The 16,498-nt window shown below is 39.3% G+C and overlaps 2 protein-coding genes across 2 annotated transcripts; one reads left to right on the forward strand and one right to left on the reverse strand.

Annotated features, from left to right (window-relative positions):
• The first annotated feature begins 707 nt into the window (after nt 1-707).
• On the forward strand, nt 708-5,365 carry ciapin1 (cytokine induced apoptosis inhibitor 1). The gene is made up of 9 exons (XM_042495747.1): nt 708-747; nt 1,850-2,083; nt 2,209-2,352; nt 2,705-2,784; nt 3,033-3,192; nt 3,610-3,692; nt 3,901-4,016; nt 4,189-4,270; nt 4,952-5,365. Exons 2-9 carry the CDS (start codon nt 1,927-1,929, stop codon nt 5,060-5,062), a joined length of 933 nt encoding a protein of 310 aa, XP_042351681.1. The 5' UTR covers nt 708-747; nt 1,850-1,926; the 3' UTR covers nt 5,063-5,365.
• prmt7 (protein arginine methyltransferase 7) lies at nt 5,028-15,787 on the reverse strand. Its single transcript, XM_042495745.1, has 17 exons — nt 15,555-15,787; nt 15,228-15,264; nt 14,226-14,375; nt 13,884-13,992; nt 13,567-13,679; nt 12,857-13,086; nt 12,586-12,766; nt 12,383-12,510; nt 11,777-11,915; nt 11,610-11,693; nt 11,459-11,506; nt 11,275-11,364; nt 9,783-9,944; nt 9,376-9,450; nt 8,416-8,576; nt 7,659-7,755; nt 5,028-6,602 (listed from the first exon to the last, which is right to left on the reverse strand). Exons 1-17 carry the CDS (start codon nt 15,647-15,649, stop codon nt 6,444-6,446), a joined length of 2,058 nt encoding a protein of 685 aa, XP_042351679.1. The 5' UTR covers nt 15,650-15,787; the 3' UTR covers nt 5,028-6,443.
• Nucleotides 15,788-16,498: the final 711 nt, after the last annotated feature.

The raw sequence follows: 16,498 nt of genomic DNA on the forward strand, positions 1-16,498 counted from the left end.
AAAAACAAGAATGCTGCCTTTCAGCTAAAAAAAACGTTGTTTGTAGCAGTGATGATAAATTCATGCCCCCCTTTGTCCTAATCTGACCCCTGACCAACCGTTTTCTAATTCATTCTACTTTTAATGTGCATTATGCGCCAGAGTGCATAAAACTGCATCACATACAGCTTGTTTATTTAAAAAAAGCGACAGTGGAGGATTCCCTTCACCCCTAGACCTTAATGTCCTAAAATAGTACAAACGTCCCAAAACTCCACAAATGTCCTGAAATCCTTAAAATACCCTAAATCACAGAAACGCCCTAAATCCTAGAAACATTTTAATATCTTAAAAATATCCTAAAATCCCGAAAAATCCTGAAATCCTGAAATCGTCTTAAAATCGTTAAAGTGCCCAGAAATCCCAGAAACATCCTTTACTCCTAGAGATGTCCTTAAATCCTAGAAAAGTACTAAAATCCCAGAAATGTCGTAAATCCTTGAAACATATATGGGGCTGCTGTGACTGACCCCTGGCCTCCGATCATTTTGCAAAAGTGGCCCCCAAACAAAGCAAATTGAGTGTATCTGGAGTAAATGAAAAGAAAAAACAAAACAAATCCTAAAATCTTAAAATATAGAGTGCACATTTTCACCGGATATGACCAAAGCGTTACGGCATACTGACAATGATTTTATTTTGAAAACTCCAACCGGAATACACAGTTTGTGTAACTTGACGCTGAAACCTGCACTGAGATAACGTTGGGTAAGTCAGTTAGATCGACTGAAATTTTGTTTCATTTCGGTATTTAGACCACCAAATACTATTTAGAACAGTTATACAAAAACACGAGTATATGTTGTTATTGTTTAGCCGGGACCTGGACTCTCACAGTGTTTACAACGTGCTAATTAGCTGAATAATAACCGGCGTTTTCTGCGTCACACTGTTTGCTAACCTGCGCCTTTCACCTAAACCTTCATAAGCTAACTTATTAACTAGTTATTAATATGGTTGAGTTCAATGAAGCTGCTTTTTAAAGAGCTGAAATAAAAAAAAACAACACATTTATTGACTATGTATTGTAACGTTTTAGAGGCATTATTAAGACACAAAGACAAGTGAGAGCCTGACTGCCACATTATTACAGCGGTTTTCACATTTGTTGATGTCTTTCTGAAAATATTGTAACACAATTTATTATTTTACTGGACTATTTGTGCAGTAACTGTGAAAACAACGCTAACGTTTCAAGGTCACATGTTCTTTGAACTCTGAGTTAGTTGGTTGGGTGTTTTTTTAAAAAAAAAAAAAAATTGGTTAAAAATTCTCCACGAATTGCAAATAATAATGATAATAAATATATATAAAACACTAGATTTAGAAAATTGTTTTCAAAAAGCTAGGAAAATGTATAGGAAAAACAGCAAGGACAAAACATGATGTTGTAGACTTATGATACATTTTTAAGCATTTTTTTCTAGAGCCTTTCATTGTTGTTGTTTTATTCATTTGTCATTGTTTAATTTATTTTAAATTACAAACTTACATGGAATTTACTTGTAGTTTCTTACTTTGTTTTTTGTGCTAATTTTTAGGTAATTTCTTATTTAATCGCCCATTGCCTTCTGCCTATGTTTTGAAAGAAATCAAGCTGTTTTGCACTAGTATCAAAGGGTTAATGGGGCTGACTTCTGTCTTTGGCAACTTTTTGAATTGTGGCATAAAAAAAAGTCAAATGTCAGAATCAGTCGCGTTCCTATTCTCATATCCATGTGACACAGCACGATCGTGGTTGATCCGTTTGGTCATTTGTGTTGACCTGCTTGTGTTATCTCCGGCTACAGACGTGTGTCTTTACTTTCAGATTTTTCACAGGCAGACAGAGAAGCCTTTCTGTAAGAATAACAACGTCAGTGAATCAGCACTTCTCTCCAGGAAGTCATGGCAGACCTTGGCATCAAAGCAGGGGACAAGGTGATGTTGGTTTGGACTCAGCCCTCAGCACCAGCAGCCCTGAAACAATATGTAGAGGAACTGGGTTCCCTTGTTGGTGCAGACTGCAAAGTGTCAGTGGAGAACATGGACAGATTATTGCTGTGTGAGTGACTCTTGTCCTAATTTTAAGTTACAGTAGGTAAGATTCTTATGTTTAAAAAAAGTACTGTAAAACAATTATTATACACAGGAAAAATGAGGAATAAAATGATCCTCTCCTCTCCTCAGCCTCTCATCCAGCGTCCACCTTTGACTGGGTGCTTTCTTGCCTTCTGGCTGACAGCTCCTGCATCCACAGTTCAGATACTCTAGAGGAAATAGCCAGAGTGCTCAAACCTGGTGGAAAACTCATTCTGGAAGAAGCAGTTACAGGTAAAATGTTGTTTTTTTTACACACAGACAGGTGAAAATTAAAAGAAAAACTAACTTTTACATTTTATTCTTTAAAGTTTAATGCAGCTTTATGTTGGAATTTGAAGTCAGAAAAGTAAAGTTTTTAACCTTGTCTTTCAACATGTCACCTGATGCCACCAAAATTGCAAAGTACACAGATTTTATCCGCTCAACAAACATACAAACAAACAAACAAACAAAGTTTAGTACATGGTATTATATTGATTTCATATGTCAGATGTCATTAATCACACACTCACTGTGCTGCACTGATTAGGCTGAAGCTCTGATTGTCTCGCGGTGTGTTTGACTCGTTTCTCTCTGTGTTCAGGGGCTGAGGCGCAGAGTGTGCGGACGGCTGAGAAGCTGGAGTCAGTGCTGAAGTTGTCGGGCTTCATGTCAGTGACAAAGGTGCGTGAGTCTTGTCTGCGCGTCAGTGTCTGCGAGTATGTAGTAGTTGTTAGCATTTGTTTTCTTGTTGCATGTACCAAACCACAAACGTACGGGCAACAATCTGACTAATCCTGTGATCAACCACATAAAATAAATTAAAATCTGATATAAGTGTTACATCAGTAAGGGTAAACGTCTGCGTCAGTTAAATCCTGTTTAATAAATGTGTCGGTTTTTCCTGCTGACCCTCTTGCTTCCCCATCCAGGTCAGCAAAGAGAATCTGAGTCCTGAGGCGCTGAGCTCCCTCAGGACTGCCACTGGTTACCAAGGAAACACTCTGTCCAGAGTTCGAATCTCTGCCTCCAAACCCAACTTTGAGGTGGGATCATCCAGCCAGATTAAACTGTCGTTCGGGAAAAAGCCGGGTAGGTTCACAAGCACAGTTTTCATGTTTTTTCCAAATGTATTTTTGACAAAATTATAACCTCTCACAATGTTTAAAATGATCTCTGACTGTCCTAAGGGCCGTCTACTATAGAAGGTAAAGAAAAACATGATAACCAGTTACATCTTGCACACATTAAATGACAAACCGGGTTACACAATTGTGACTATACGGTGTCTTTTCCATCAGTTGTAATGTAGAGATAGTTGTAGATATATATCAGCTCCAATTGAACTTTGTGCAGCTGCTTTTGGAAATGTACTCGAAAGTTATTTGTCACATGCACATGAAGTTTTGTACCATACACAGTTATTTTTATGCAAATATTATAATTCCTTCTTTTCTTTCTTGCATATTTAATGAACTCATGAGCTATCCTTTATAATATCACCTGTAGTTTCAGCAGAGAAACCTGCTCTGGATCCCAACACTGTCAAAATGTGGACACTGTCAGCCAATGACATGGACGATGACGATGTGGTGAGATATGGATTTTGTATCTTTCTGTATCCTAATGTAGAGACTCATTATATACAGTTTAGCCAGCAGAGTTAAACACACTTTCACCACCTGACATTACTGTAGACATGAATGTTACGTATATATTTCTTTTTTGTACTGTCATGCGCGTCTCTCTGCACTTCCTTCGATTTGTCTCACTTGTCCCTTCTGTTGCCCGTCTCTCTAGGATCTGGTGGACTCTGATGCTCTGCTGGATGAAGATGACTTGAAGAAGCCTGACCCAGCTACTCTGACAGCGCCCAGCTGTCGAGAATTAGGCAAGAAGAAAGCCTGCAAGAACTGGTGAGGTCACCACACGAGTGTTTTAAATCAAAAACAAAAGCACATTGTGGATATGTTGGATTGTAACTAGAAGAGCAGGAGCTTGGCTTCCAAAAATGTTTTTTGTTGTACATTTCTCTTTGAAATGCATTTAAACATTATATGATAACCAACATGTTTTATGTTGTTGTAGCTCATGTGGTCTCGCTGAGGAGTTGGAGCAGGATGGTAAAGGAAAACAAAAGACGAACCTACCAAAATCTTCCTGTGGAAGTGTAAGTATATTATGATTGTTTTTGTCAAAGTCTCACCGTATTTACTCAGATTTCCTCTCCTGTCACTCTAACATGCAGTGGTGGAATGTAAATAAGTCCATTTACACAAGTGCTATACTCAAATATTAAGTTGAGGCTTTTCTACTTTACTTGAGTCTGATCTTTTCATGCCACTTTATACTCGTACTCCACTTCATTGTGGAGGGAAATATTGAGAAGCTTTAGTAACTAGTTGCTTTACAAATTAAGTTTGTTTTTTTTTTTTAAAAAAAGCATGAGAAAAGTTTATAAAATGTTTTGTTATAAATTAAACTATCCAACAGTTAACACTAGGACAGTTGAAACAATTAGTCAAATAACCAATTAGCTGATCAACCAAAAAAAAAAAAAATCAGCAAATATTTTTGATAAACAATTACTTTATTGGAAATAATTTTGAGGGTTTTTTGGGGATGTTGGGTTTTTTTTAAGATTGTATTTTAAAAAATTGGTTACTTTTACTTTTAATACTTAAACCACATGTTCCTGGTACAATTTTTAATGCAGAACTTTAACTTGTAGCAGAGTATTTTTTAGTACTTTTACTAAAGTAACGGATCTGAATATTTCCTCCACCACTGCTAATCTGTAAACAACATGAAGAAATAAATATTTAATGACCTTTATTTCTAATTGTGGCAGTGCTACCTTGGTGATGCCTTCAGATGTGCCAGCTGTCCGTATGCCGGGATGCCAGCGTTCAAACCAGGAGAGAAGATTGTGTTAGACAACAAGACGCTGACTGATGCTTGAAATACAAGCTTCCTACAACTTATCCTTCAAAATATTACATTCCTTTTTTTTCCATCCACGCAGAGACACGATTCCCTCTGCAGAAACACAGAACTGAAATCTGCTCTTTGCTCTACACCGCAGATGTGAGGGGGATTTCAGCCTGTTTGTCTGCTCAGTGAGACGGCTTCTGTTCGATGCATTCAGTGTTTGAAATCACAACAAACATCAGCTGGTTTCACTGAGAGTTTCAAAATTAATTAGCCATGCAGCTTTGACAGTGAAGAGTGAGATTTGAATAAAATGGAAAAATGTGCACTATCATTGCAGTTTTCTCCTCCTGTTGTAAATTGAGGGGGGGGGGGGGGTGATGTAAAAACGCCAAAGTGCATTTGTTCTTGATATTAAATAAAATAAACAAAATAAAAACTACATGATGTTCACCATTGCAGTTTAAGCATTTAGAGGTCCATACAAAGAGCAAAGAAACTGTCCCATTAAAGCATATTTATGTATATAAAGGCAAACACTTTGGCAATATGACATGTTCTTGTCATTTTAATACAATAAACTAAAGCCAGATTTCTATTTAAAGGCATCTTGTTTATTTTCCTAAATGAGGCCAAAAGTTATCAGATGGTACATTCTCAAGTATATCAACACATTACTTCATCAAAGTTAGATTACAGCACCATAAACGACAATGAGCGGTTCTCAGTGAACACACGCAGTTTTCAGCATTAATAATGTTAGACTAAAGGAGCTTTGTAGTGATGTCACTGCCCTGCCAGTCCCTGCAGTCTGTTCGTCAAAAACAGGTCAAACTCTACAATAATAACACCAAATGCTGCACAACCAATATAAAACTTTATGAAACATTTTAGTAACACATTTGGCTTTGCTGTACAGACCCATTAATTCATAAAAACTGTAGGTAGTATACAAACTTCTTTTTCTGTAATGACACAATTAGGTTACTTCAACACATAACATTTTGCATCTCTAATTGCACCGAACTGGCTGACCGAACATCCACTAGTCAGTTGGTAAAACACCCACCTTTGATGTGATAGATTTATTTGTTGAATTATTTATTTTAGTACTACTGACAACCTTGCTAGCTGCTTATGAGAAGCCCTTCATATGAATTATTATAATTATTAAAATTATCATTGGTAACATTCTGGGATAACGGTTTCATGTTCCCCCGTCTCAAAACACTGAATCCTGCCTAGTTTTACGATGAAAATGATCACATTACAATTTTTCAGATATTGAGTCAAGAGGTTGTAATAAAACCATATTGGCTAAACCACAGATGTTAATGTGCACCCAGAATGAATGAAATGCAAACTGCGGTGTAAGGTAAAAAGCATCAAGAGTCTGGCCTTCAGTCTCCACATCACTGAGACTCGATGCTGAAGTCCATCTTAATGTCTCCTAAACTGGGTTCAAAGGTGAAGCTGTAAGACACTGCGGCTCTGCCGTCACCTGAGCTCTCCCACGCTGACCTGAGAAAATACACTCCCTGCTTCCTGTGTCGACTCCATTCACACTCGCCCTGCAAGGAAGGCACAGAAAATTGTCAGAAAGGGATTTATAGCTCTTTGTCCGACAACACTGGAGTGGCTTGACTGTTGCAGATAAATTCATTCAAGGGTAACTTATGAACACCCACCTGCATTCGCTTTATAGTCAGGATTCGGTGACACTCACTACCAAGTTTATTAATTGTTTGCCTGGTTCTTGTCTCCCTTTACACCCTGATGAAGTGTCAAAACCGGCCGGTGTTTTTAAGCAAATAGCCATATTCAGAATAAAGGCTTTTCAACCTGATTCCACTGCATTTGTCCCTGATCCTCGCATGAGTGCATTAAGTTTTTTACCTCCCACATTCAAGGGTAATGTTAGTATTTTTCAACCTGCACCCTTTTACCCATGTTTTTGTGTCTAAGTAACTAATGGGTACAACATTTTTTTAAACTGGTCTAGTACTGAAACAAGCTGCAATGTAACCACTCGCCTGTCAGTTTAAGTTCACTAAAAGTGCTTGTTTTTGCCACTACTGACTCAGATGTTATGTGTCTGACAACATTAGGGTGGACCCCTTCAGAGATAAACCCATTTTATTAAGAAGATCCCTTTTGGTTAACCAGAAACAGCCTCTATTACCAAACCTACCAGACTCAATTTAAATAAACAGTAATCACAGTTTATCATGGTAAAACTTACTTCATTCACAGTCAACAGAAACAAAATAAAACTCACAAAACCTTCATGGTTTTAAAAACAATCCCCAACTCTGGTTTGGTTGAAATAAACCCCTAATTTACCCAGTCAGAAGTGAAAATATGCAGGCTTGGAGCAGGCCATTTATGTAGTCTGGTGGGTTTGGTGATGGTGATTTTGGGACCATTTTTCGTTAAGCAAACTCTTAACTCTTAACACTCTTAACAAAAAGGTTGACCTCTGAAGGAATCCCTTCATAATCTTATCGGACACTTAAAATAATAATCTCAGCTTGTCAGTGGCAAAAACAAAATAAAACAAACAAGAAAAGTTCAGGGTCCAAAGATGATCAATATAATTATGAGAGGCTAAAGGTGGGGGCTCATACCTGCTCACTGATTGGTCCAATCAGACCTGCACTGACAGTGATGTCATCGTTTAGGTGATATTCCATCCACAACGCAACTCCATGACAACGACCAACCCTGGAACAGACATTTAAACGGACCGTTAACTCCACTATGACGATGCGTTGTTTACCAGAGTTCAGTTCACTGTGGGGCCATCAAACACTAAATGAGGTAACTAGCTGCTGCTGTTCAGTTCCATGAATGCAGTTTATCTGTTCAGATTCTCAGTCACACAAATAACCAGTTAAACTTATTGCAATGATCTTGGTATGAATCAAAGGCCTTTAATGTCTATCTGAACTCAGATTCAACACAGAGCCGCAGAATATAAAAGCTGCTGCTTCCTTTACGCTCCATAATACTGAAAAACACAAAGTGCAATCATGTGGCTACAAGCTAATCGCAGCAGGCCACATTATGTATTTAAGAAAATTCTTAACAAGCCTGATTGTTTATGAGACAGACGAGATTAACTTTTCAAACTTCAGCAGGCTTTAGACTGACATAAGAGATACACATTCCTGTATTTGATAGCTGCCTAAATGTGAATCATACTGTGAGCTGAACTGAGAGGTAAAGGATCAGTTTACCCCCAAAAAATAAATATTTAGTCACTGTACACTCATAATCTATTTGTTAATATGTGTAATGTTTATGTACTGTATAGCTTAGAGTAAAAGTTCTTATACTTTGGTATGTCTCTTGATGTCAGACTGACAGAAGATAAAGGCGTACCTTATGAGAGGCAGTGAGCCCTGACTGCTGATTGGCTGCTGAGGGACACACTGTGTGAAGTCAAAGGTCATGACGGCTGTGGACTGGGTCAGAGCGCGGCACGGATACTCCCAGAGAGGGTGAGGCTCTGCCTCACGGGACTCACGGAAATCCAGAGATCGCTGATTTGGTGATGTGGTTTTTGTAAAATACACACGATTACGGAAACACAGGAAAGTCAAACCACTTTAACTTTAGTTATATGTCACAGATAAATGGTGTTCAATCCATGAAACAGCTGCTGAATATAATCATCAGACTGAGTTTGCCTTTGGTTCATCATCATTTCGTATTTTAGGGGCTGTTAAGGCCGCAGCCAACCCCCTCTCCTCATGATAACCCTTATTGTAGCTCTGATTATTCAAATTGGACTGTGTAGTGCCCTGCGTTTCATTGGCTTCTCTTCAGAGTGTATTTACGTTTTCCTCGAGGTGAAGATTGTGATTGGAGTAGCGTTCGATCTGCCTCCGACAATCAACAGGTGCAGCGCAGACCCCAAGACCCGACAAAAGCCTGGCCAGCGTCATTGTCAGGCGGCAGGAAATCTTTGCCTCACATTTTTGTTTGTCACAAAAATCCTAATTTTCTTTGTTAATAAATAACTTCAATTGACCAAAAACATCTGGTTTTATGTTGCCTCCCAAGCTGGGTTGTAACAGGAACATTGTCTTTCTGAATCAAGCTCTCACTTAGAACAAGTCTTGCTACAATATCAAAACCCACATTGTGAGGTTTCTTAGGGTTTGCCTAATTCTCTTCACCTTATCCTACAGACTACATGGATGCTTTGTGCAGGTCCAGATAGAAGTGTATATTTTGAACTTAAATACACAGACAAAAACAAAATCAATTTAGGTTTCCATTGTCTCTCATGGATGTAAAAACCGATCACAAAGAAAAATAAATACATAAAACTCTTACCTGAACCATTTCATCCATGGGCGTGACATCAAAACCTTCACATGATCCACATGGAGCTCTTATCCTCCACAAATCCTAACAAACATGAAAAAGACAAGATTAAACTAACAAAGACTCATATTTTACCTTTAATAATTACTTTTTTATCACAATATTAAAAATGTAAATTTAGCCATTTAGAGATTTGCATTAAGGATCTTAAATAATAATTTTAAAAAAGTCAAAGGGATCCTGAATGAGGATTTGTGGCAGTGAGATATGAGTACAGTATGAGACCTACATGAAAACCTCACCCTTTTTGGTCTAATACAAAAATCAATGATAGATGTTCCTTTACGCTAGCTTTCTTAATGTTCGATGTAATTTTAAAAAAATGTATATGTTAAAAGTATCCCCATCTGTCTCACCTGAAACTCTACAGCCATCATGTGAAGCGTGGCAGAGCCGGGCAGGATGGTTGCGTTGGGCCGGAGAATGCCCGCCAGGGCGGTCCGACAGTACCAGAAGAACAGGGAGTGCCAGGGCAGGAGGCTGGTGCTGAAGTACGGTTCAGCCATCAGCACTGAGATCTGTAAGAGAGACACATTACACTCACATTTTGCTATATTTTTGTACAAAATACTGATAAAGCAGCATTTACTGATTTTTTTTTTGGCCACTTTGGGGCAGTAGAACAAACTGATGATGTTCATGAGAGCAGTGATGACAATATTCGGCACCACAGGGATAACGTTTTCCTGTCAGCCAACCAAGAAGCTAACATCGCCCTGGTTCCCTCGTTAAAAGGCCTATGGGATTTTTCCACTGGATTTTGAATAATTGCAGAAAATAAACTCTGTTATAAATAAACTTTTATAATGTTTACGCATTTTGTTCAGCACAATAATCTTCACAAATGAACACCACTTTCAGGATTTTGGACGCCTGAGTGCAATTGGCAATAGTAAAAAGCTCTGCGTGATGATAATCTGTAGTCTCATTTAGCCACTTAATGGCAACCAACCTCTTTAAGAAACATAAAAGCTTCGAAGTTTGTGAGCGGGATATTAACAGATGTATTTTAAGTCATAGAACCAAACATGAAAGTATTTTAAGCTTATGTTAACCACAGACCTTATTTCAGGCTTCTGACCAAAAACCCATTTAATAAACCCACTGACTTTGAGACGAAGGAACCGGAGGTGCTGTGATGCAAACTCGTTTCCAGGTTTTAGGACTCATTACTGGGCTTCTGTTTTTGCAACCAAAAATTTGCTCCCATTCATTGTGTGTTGGAAGCAAATAAATCACTGCACAAAGCACGCTGTGATATCGGTGGTGCGGACCAAGCTGGCAGAGGAACGAGAGGGCGTGCCAATTTGAACAATTTAAACGGTGCTCACATCAAGACAGCCTAAAGCGACTGGTGGGGCAGAGTGGACGCAGGTTTATGTAAACTGGCGACGTTCAGTGGGCATGGACTGTGAGACAGTACCAAAACAATAAAGCAGCTTTGAAACAAAAATAACGAGCTAAAAACATCTAAAACGCTCCAAAGAGCTGAGAAGAATAGGAGAGTTGGTGATCATTATCAGGTTTGTCACTATGAGCGGCTTTTTCTCCATGTTAACTGGCTTTTTATGGATTTTAAAATGTACTGTTTCTCTTCTTTACTCTGTTTTTTTATCTGTTACTGATGTGGTTATCGTCTCAAAGTTTTAAATTTGCCATTTACTTTCTGTTTGTTTTTTACACCCTGTGATTTTGGTATAAAGATGTCTTGTTTTACAGTTAATTATATAAATGTGGATGAGTGCAGCTCTAAAGAAACTATGTGTAGGCCACCCTCTAATGTTAACATCCACACAGACACAGCAGCAGACGGCAGTGCACAGCATTAAAGGCTTGTTCCAAAGGTACCTGTTCCCCTCCTACATCATTACTGCTCAGCTGCTCAGGCCTGATCTCCAGCAGCTCCACGCCTCCTTTCATCGAGTTGGCTTCCAACACCTGCAGACAAACGTGTGCAGCATCAGCACCACTTATAATGTGTGAAAATATTAAGGCGCATCGGTCATTGCTCAAAGATGAGGTCGTTATTTACCTGCTCTATAACCTGTTTAGACATTCTGGAGTTTTCCAAACTATAGACCTGAGTAGAAGCGAGGAGAGTAAAAAGACAGTCAGTGACAGAGTGAGTGTGGTGTTTAGTATGGAAAGGTACAGTATGTCCCCACATGGTCAAAACAGAGTACCTTCTTGGCTCCAATCATGTGAGCAAACACAGGGAGCAGACTTCCATCACTGACACCGAGACACACACTGTCCTCCCTCAGGACCTGCAGCGACACAGCGGCTAATCACAAAACAGTCGCATCCATTACCTCAGACACAGTTCTGGCTCTTGTTGGCCTTCACTTACACTGCGCAGCGCGCTGACATAGCTCTCTGTGCGTCGTCTGTCGTTGAGCTCACCGAAACGCGGTCGGGTCCAAACCAGATGAGCCTGGCAGGTACAACACGGGCGAGAGGGAGGAATCTGGCTCTGTGAGTCCTGCCCACTGAGGACAGAAATATACGCAACATTCAGACACTGAAATAAGCCACTGACACCAGAACTACCAAAAAATAACAGTTTTGCCTCAGTACATATATATTATTATACAAACATTTTGATTTTAATAATCCCACAGCTCAGAGATTGTCAAACTTTTTTCATGTCAAGATCAGATCAGATCGACTGATCGGCCGACAGACAGACTTCATTGTCTGTTCCAATCATAACAGAAACTCTCCTACATTGTTATAACAATTGGACAAAATCTGTCTACTAAGTAAGATTGTATGACTTGACTAAAAACTCCAGAACAGTTTTCAAAAAGACACCGTCGTGAGATTGTTCTGTAAACTGCTGTTCTTGTGATTTCTGTTGATGTAGCGCTGTTCAGAGCAGCAGAAGACGCAGATTCAAACAGTGTTTCTGAAGTAAAGCAGGAATTATACAGTAATGTTGTTTTTGCGCTGTTACCTGTTAGTCCGCAGGCCGTACCACAGACTGTAGTCGTCATGGCAGACAGTCAGACTCAGCTCCTCTCCCTCTGTAACCCTGCTCTCCACAGGCAGGAAGTACACACTCTGCATCCAGTGGTCCCGCCACTAAAACACACCACAGTGACCATCAGGGGTTAATGGGATTTTCACTTGATCATATCAAAGAGACCTATCACTCACTGGAGCTGTCTTCGGCTGTGGGTATGTCCAGCTGGGAGCCATGGTGCACACGATGCTTCCACTGGGATCCATGTCGATGTCCCACCAGGAAAGGACGACCTGAGCCCGACCGCCAGACTGAGCCACAAACTGGGAGGAGTGGGACTGGAACGCGCTGCTTACTGGTTTACTGAAATCCACACTGAGAGAGAGGGATGGAGTGCAGAGGGAGATGTGAAACACTGAAGCCAGGAGAAGACAATGTAGTCAAACACGATTCTCACTTTCTTACCTGAACATGGTGCAGAGAGGACCGAGCGGGGTGAAGCTGCGAGGAGACACTTGGCTCAGCTGGATGTCACACACTGAATGAGCTCCAGCACAGTGGCCCACAGCGGGCGGCGGCACCAGGCGGGCCCCCTCCACCTCCACTGGCTGCAGCTGAGCCCAGCTCCACAGCAGCTCCGACTCCACCAGCTGGGCGTAGACAGTGGCCCGGTGAGGGACCGCCTCACAGCCCTCCTGCAGCGTGGAGGGACACGAGGGGACAGATTTGACCACTGGGTTATTTTAACCAAACTGATTTTTCTAGTATTTTTTTTTAATTCATTTTGTTTTTATTGGCAGCCAGAAGATTTACACAAATACAGTCACAAAAACTTTCCTTCAAGCCTATTTTACTATTATAAATCATTATAAAATCACAACACACAATCAAGTACTTAAATATAATGAATAAAAATACAAGCCAAAACACTAGTTAGCAGGTACACAAGCAAAAGGACACAATGACTGATACATTAAAAAATAAATATATTAATAAAATAAAGAAAAGAAATTAATAATTAATTATTAATTAATAATAATAATAATAACAATAATAATAATAATAATAATAATAAATAGGGGGAGAGAAAACATCATGGTTGAAGTCCATCTAAACTACATTCCTAAGTAGGACAGTCAGACTTTTCTAGTATCAAACAAATAAAGTTCACACACCTGGACCAGGTTTTGGTGAGCATGTTCGTAGCTGGGCAGCGCTCCTTCACCGATCAGTTCTGTATCAAACAGCTCTGTGATCAGAACGTTGGCCTTCCCTTGCATATCTCCATCTGTATACAATTACAAACACAACACATATTTCATCATCAGAGACGTACTGAATGCCAAGTTCTCGTCTTTTAAGCCCTCTCTAAAGGTGCAGATTGAGAGGCATTTTAAATTGTACAAAACAACAGATGCATCCAGCAGCCAAGTGTGAGAAACAATCTGACACCAGTATTCATGTAGTGCAGCCGTGTGTGAGCCTCTCTGACCTGTGCCCACAGTGACATCAGTGGAGTGTTTGTTGATTATCTTGATCTTGTCAGAGAAGCCGTTTTTCTCCACAATGCACCGTGCCGACTCAGCCATGGGCTTAAAAACCTGCAGGCACAAAGGAAACAGACGGCTTTGAGAAATACAGCCCACAATGTCCAAAAAAGTCCCGGTCACAGCAAACAAATTCAACACGCCTTACAAAATTTAACATTAACATTTTTAAAATTAAGTATGTTCAGTGTGTAATTAGGACACCAAAACATGGGGGAAATAGGTGGTGGTTGTTGCCCCTGTAAATGTTAAATGCTCATCCAGTACATACAGAGGAGCATCTCTACCTCCACAGCATAGCAGAAGTCAGCTCCAGCAGTGACAGCCATCATGGACAGCAGGCCTGTTCCTGTCCCGATGTCCAGGACGATGACCTTCTCACCTCGAGCTTTTACTCTGGCTACAGCTGCCCGGATGCCCTGGTAGTACTTCTTATTCTGGAGGCAGGAAGTCAATCAGTTGTGTCAAGGATGAAGATGAGAGACCATGCTCTTCTGACATATGTCGAGTCCACGCTACGCCTAATCAGTCATTTTCTCCATTGGAGTTTTAGTTAACTGTCCTAGAAAAGACATTAGCTCTTTCACATCTGGGACAGTTTTCATGTGCTGCATTCAAACGCCTCTCACTAGCATTTAAACCTTTGAAACCCCAGAAAATTAGTTTGATTCCTAAGGAAAACACGGGACAAAACATAATGAGCAACCTGCCAAAAAAAAACAAAAAAAACAACAAAAAACAGTAAAAGGTGACAAAATGTATCAGAAAACTAGCTGGGGAGGATTATGAGGTTTTGTTTTTTTTTTTTGGTTTTTTTTTAGCAAAAAAAGGCAAAAATATATCTAGAAAACTTTGTTTAAAATTCGCTTAATTATATATTTAAAATTAAGTTACAGTTAAATAAAAACATAATACATCTGTTTTTAGCACTTTCTTGAGATCATTTTCTACCTTTTGTTTGTTTTTTTGTTTTTTCCCCAGAACCCCTAAAATTTGGGGCCATTTCTTGTCAAGTTGCCCGTCCTCCTCCTTCAATGTTTTTGAAAGAAATCAGGCAAATTTGCTCAAGTTTCAAAGGGTTAATGATTGGAATATATCAACAGTATGAACACTCACCAGTTTCACCATGTGTTTCAACACACACACACACACACACACACACTATTTACAGAGTATTTTATCACATAAAATACTTTTGATTGAAATAACAGCATCAGCACAGTGTGCTCGGTTGACGGTGGGTTACAGCAGGCTGTTTGTGAAATCACTCAGCAGATGTTGACACTCACCCTGTCATGGTCATGTAACATATCAGCATAACAGGACCTGAAAGAGAAACACGGGGCGACACATTCAGATGGAGCAGTGCTGATGTTATCGATGCTTTTCATTGATGAACTTGAAACATGTCACACTCAAAAATGATCAAAATAAACTCGGATTACTTGTTGACTGAAGTTACCCTCAGACTCAACGGTCTTTAAACTCGACTGTCCCCACAGCACTCAGCAGCAGAAAACACACATTTAGCCGGCTGGTCCGGTGTTGTTGTCGTGTTTTTATTGTATTACTGAATTTCACCGACAACAACACAAAATGAGTTAGCTGATAGCTACCTGGCTATCTCCTGGTGGTAGTCGTACTCCTCGCTCTCCTCCACCCAGTCCAACGCTCCGGTGCTCGGGTTGGCTCTGCCACAGAAGGTCTTCATCTCGGATATAAGAGCCACAGCACCCCGGTGACATACACGGCTAAATAAAAGCTGAATTTAACAAAAGTACTATACACAAAGTCTAAAAGTAAATTGGACTACAGAGGAAGCGTTGCCCCGATGGAGGCGGCCATCTTTCTCAGCGACGTCATGGATTTGTAGTGTCACGTGACTGGCATTTTATTGTCACTTAAAAAACTATATATATTTATTATTAACGGTTTTGGCACAGTTTTAAAACGCATTCAGTTTAAACTTGCAAGTAATGAGCAGAACTTACAAATTAAATTAATGAGACAAGTAATGCGATGCAATTGTACAAACCCAGTCAGACAAAATAAATAAATAAATAAATTAGGAAAAATTAAGAACACACACAGGGGTTTACCTAATTATTTATGAAGTTGTAATATTTGCATAAATCAATAGATTTTTGAAAATGTTTTAAGGTCGCATATGTATCCAGATATGTCTTTTTTCGAAAGTGGTAGCTATATGAGGGGAGTCTGTTTAAATGTTTTATTTAATGAATATAAAATTTGGCTAAAATAATGACTTTATTATGTACTCTGCATTTTTTAAGAAATCTGGATTTTTGATCATTATTAACAAATCAGGTTATTTGAGTGAAATGTTCTTGCCTAAAGGAGATCTGACTGAAAATCAGTACAGTCACATATAGACAATGAAAAAATAAGCTTTCCAGTGTTTCTACCATATTGTTATATAAAGTGCATGTGTCATTTATATCAGGGATGAATCTATTAAAAAAAGAATTTACTGGATAATATCTGTGTATAATTTTACTTTACTGCTTATTGTTTTTGCTTAATTTTTAGATTCACAAAT

Source organism: Plectropomus leopardus, chromosome 11 (genome assembly GCF_008729295.1).
Source record: "Plectropomus leopardus isolate mb chromosome 11, YSFRI_Pleo_2.0, whole genome shotgun sequence".
Taxonomy (NCBI): Eukaryota; Metazoa; Chordata; class Actinopteri; order Perciformes; family Serranidae; genus Plectropomus; species Plectropomus leopardus.

What these genes read in the sequence shown, in the direction of transcription:
- prmt7 (XM_042495745.1), bottom strand. Translation starts at nt 15,649, where the DNA reads ATGAAGACCTTCTGTGGCAGAGCCAACCCGAGCACCGGAGCGTTGGAC. An exon ending in ACATGATTGGAGCCAAGAAG is followed by an intron (nt 11,507 to 11,609) that starts GTACTCTGTTTT and finishes GCTTCTACTCAG; the next exon opens with GTCTATAGTTTGGAAAACTC. An exon ending in CCATGGATGAAATGGTTCAG is followed by an intron (nt 8,577 to 9,375) that starts GTAAGAGTTTTA and finishes TCACCAAATCAG; the next exon opens with CGATCTCTGGATTTCCGTGA.
- ciapin1 (XM_042495747.1), top strand. Translation starts at nt 1,927, where the DNA reads ATGGCAGACCTTGGCATCAAAGCAGGGGACAAGGTGATGTTGGTTTGG. An exon ending in CATGGACAGATTATTGCTGT is followed by an intron (nt 2,084 to 2,208) that starts GTGAGTGACTCT and finishes TCCTCTCCTCAG; the next exon opens with CCTCTCATCCAGCGTCCACC. An exon ending in TCTGGAAGAAGCAGTTACAG is followed by an intron (nt 2,353 to 2,704) that starts GTAAAATGTTGT and finishes CTCTGTGTTCAG; the next exon opens with GGGCTGAGGCGCAGAGTGTG.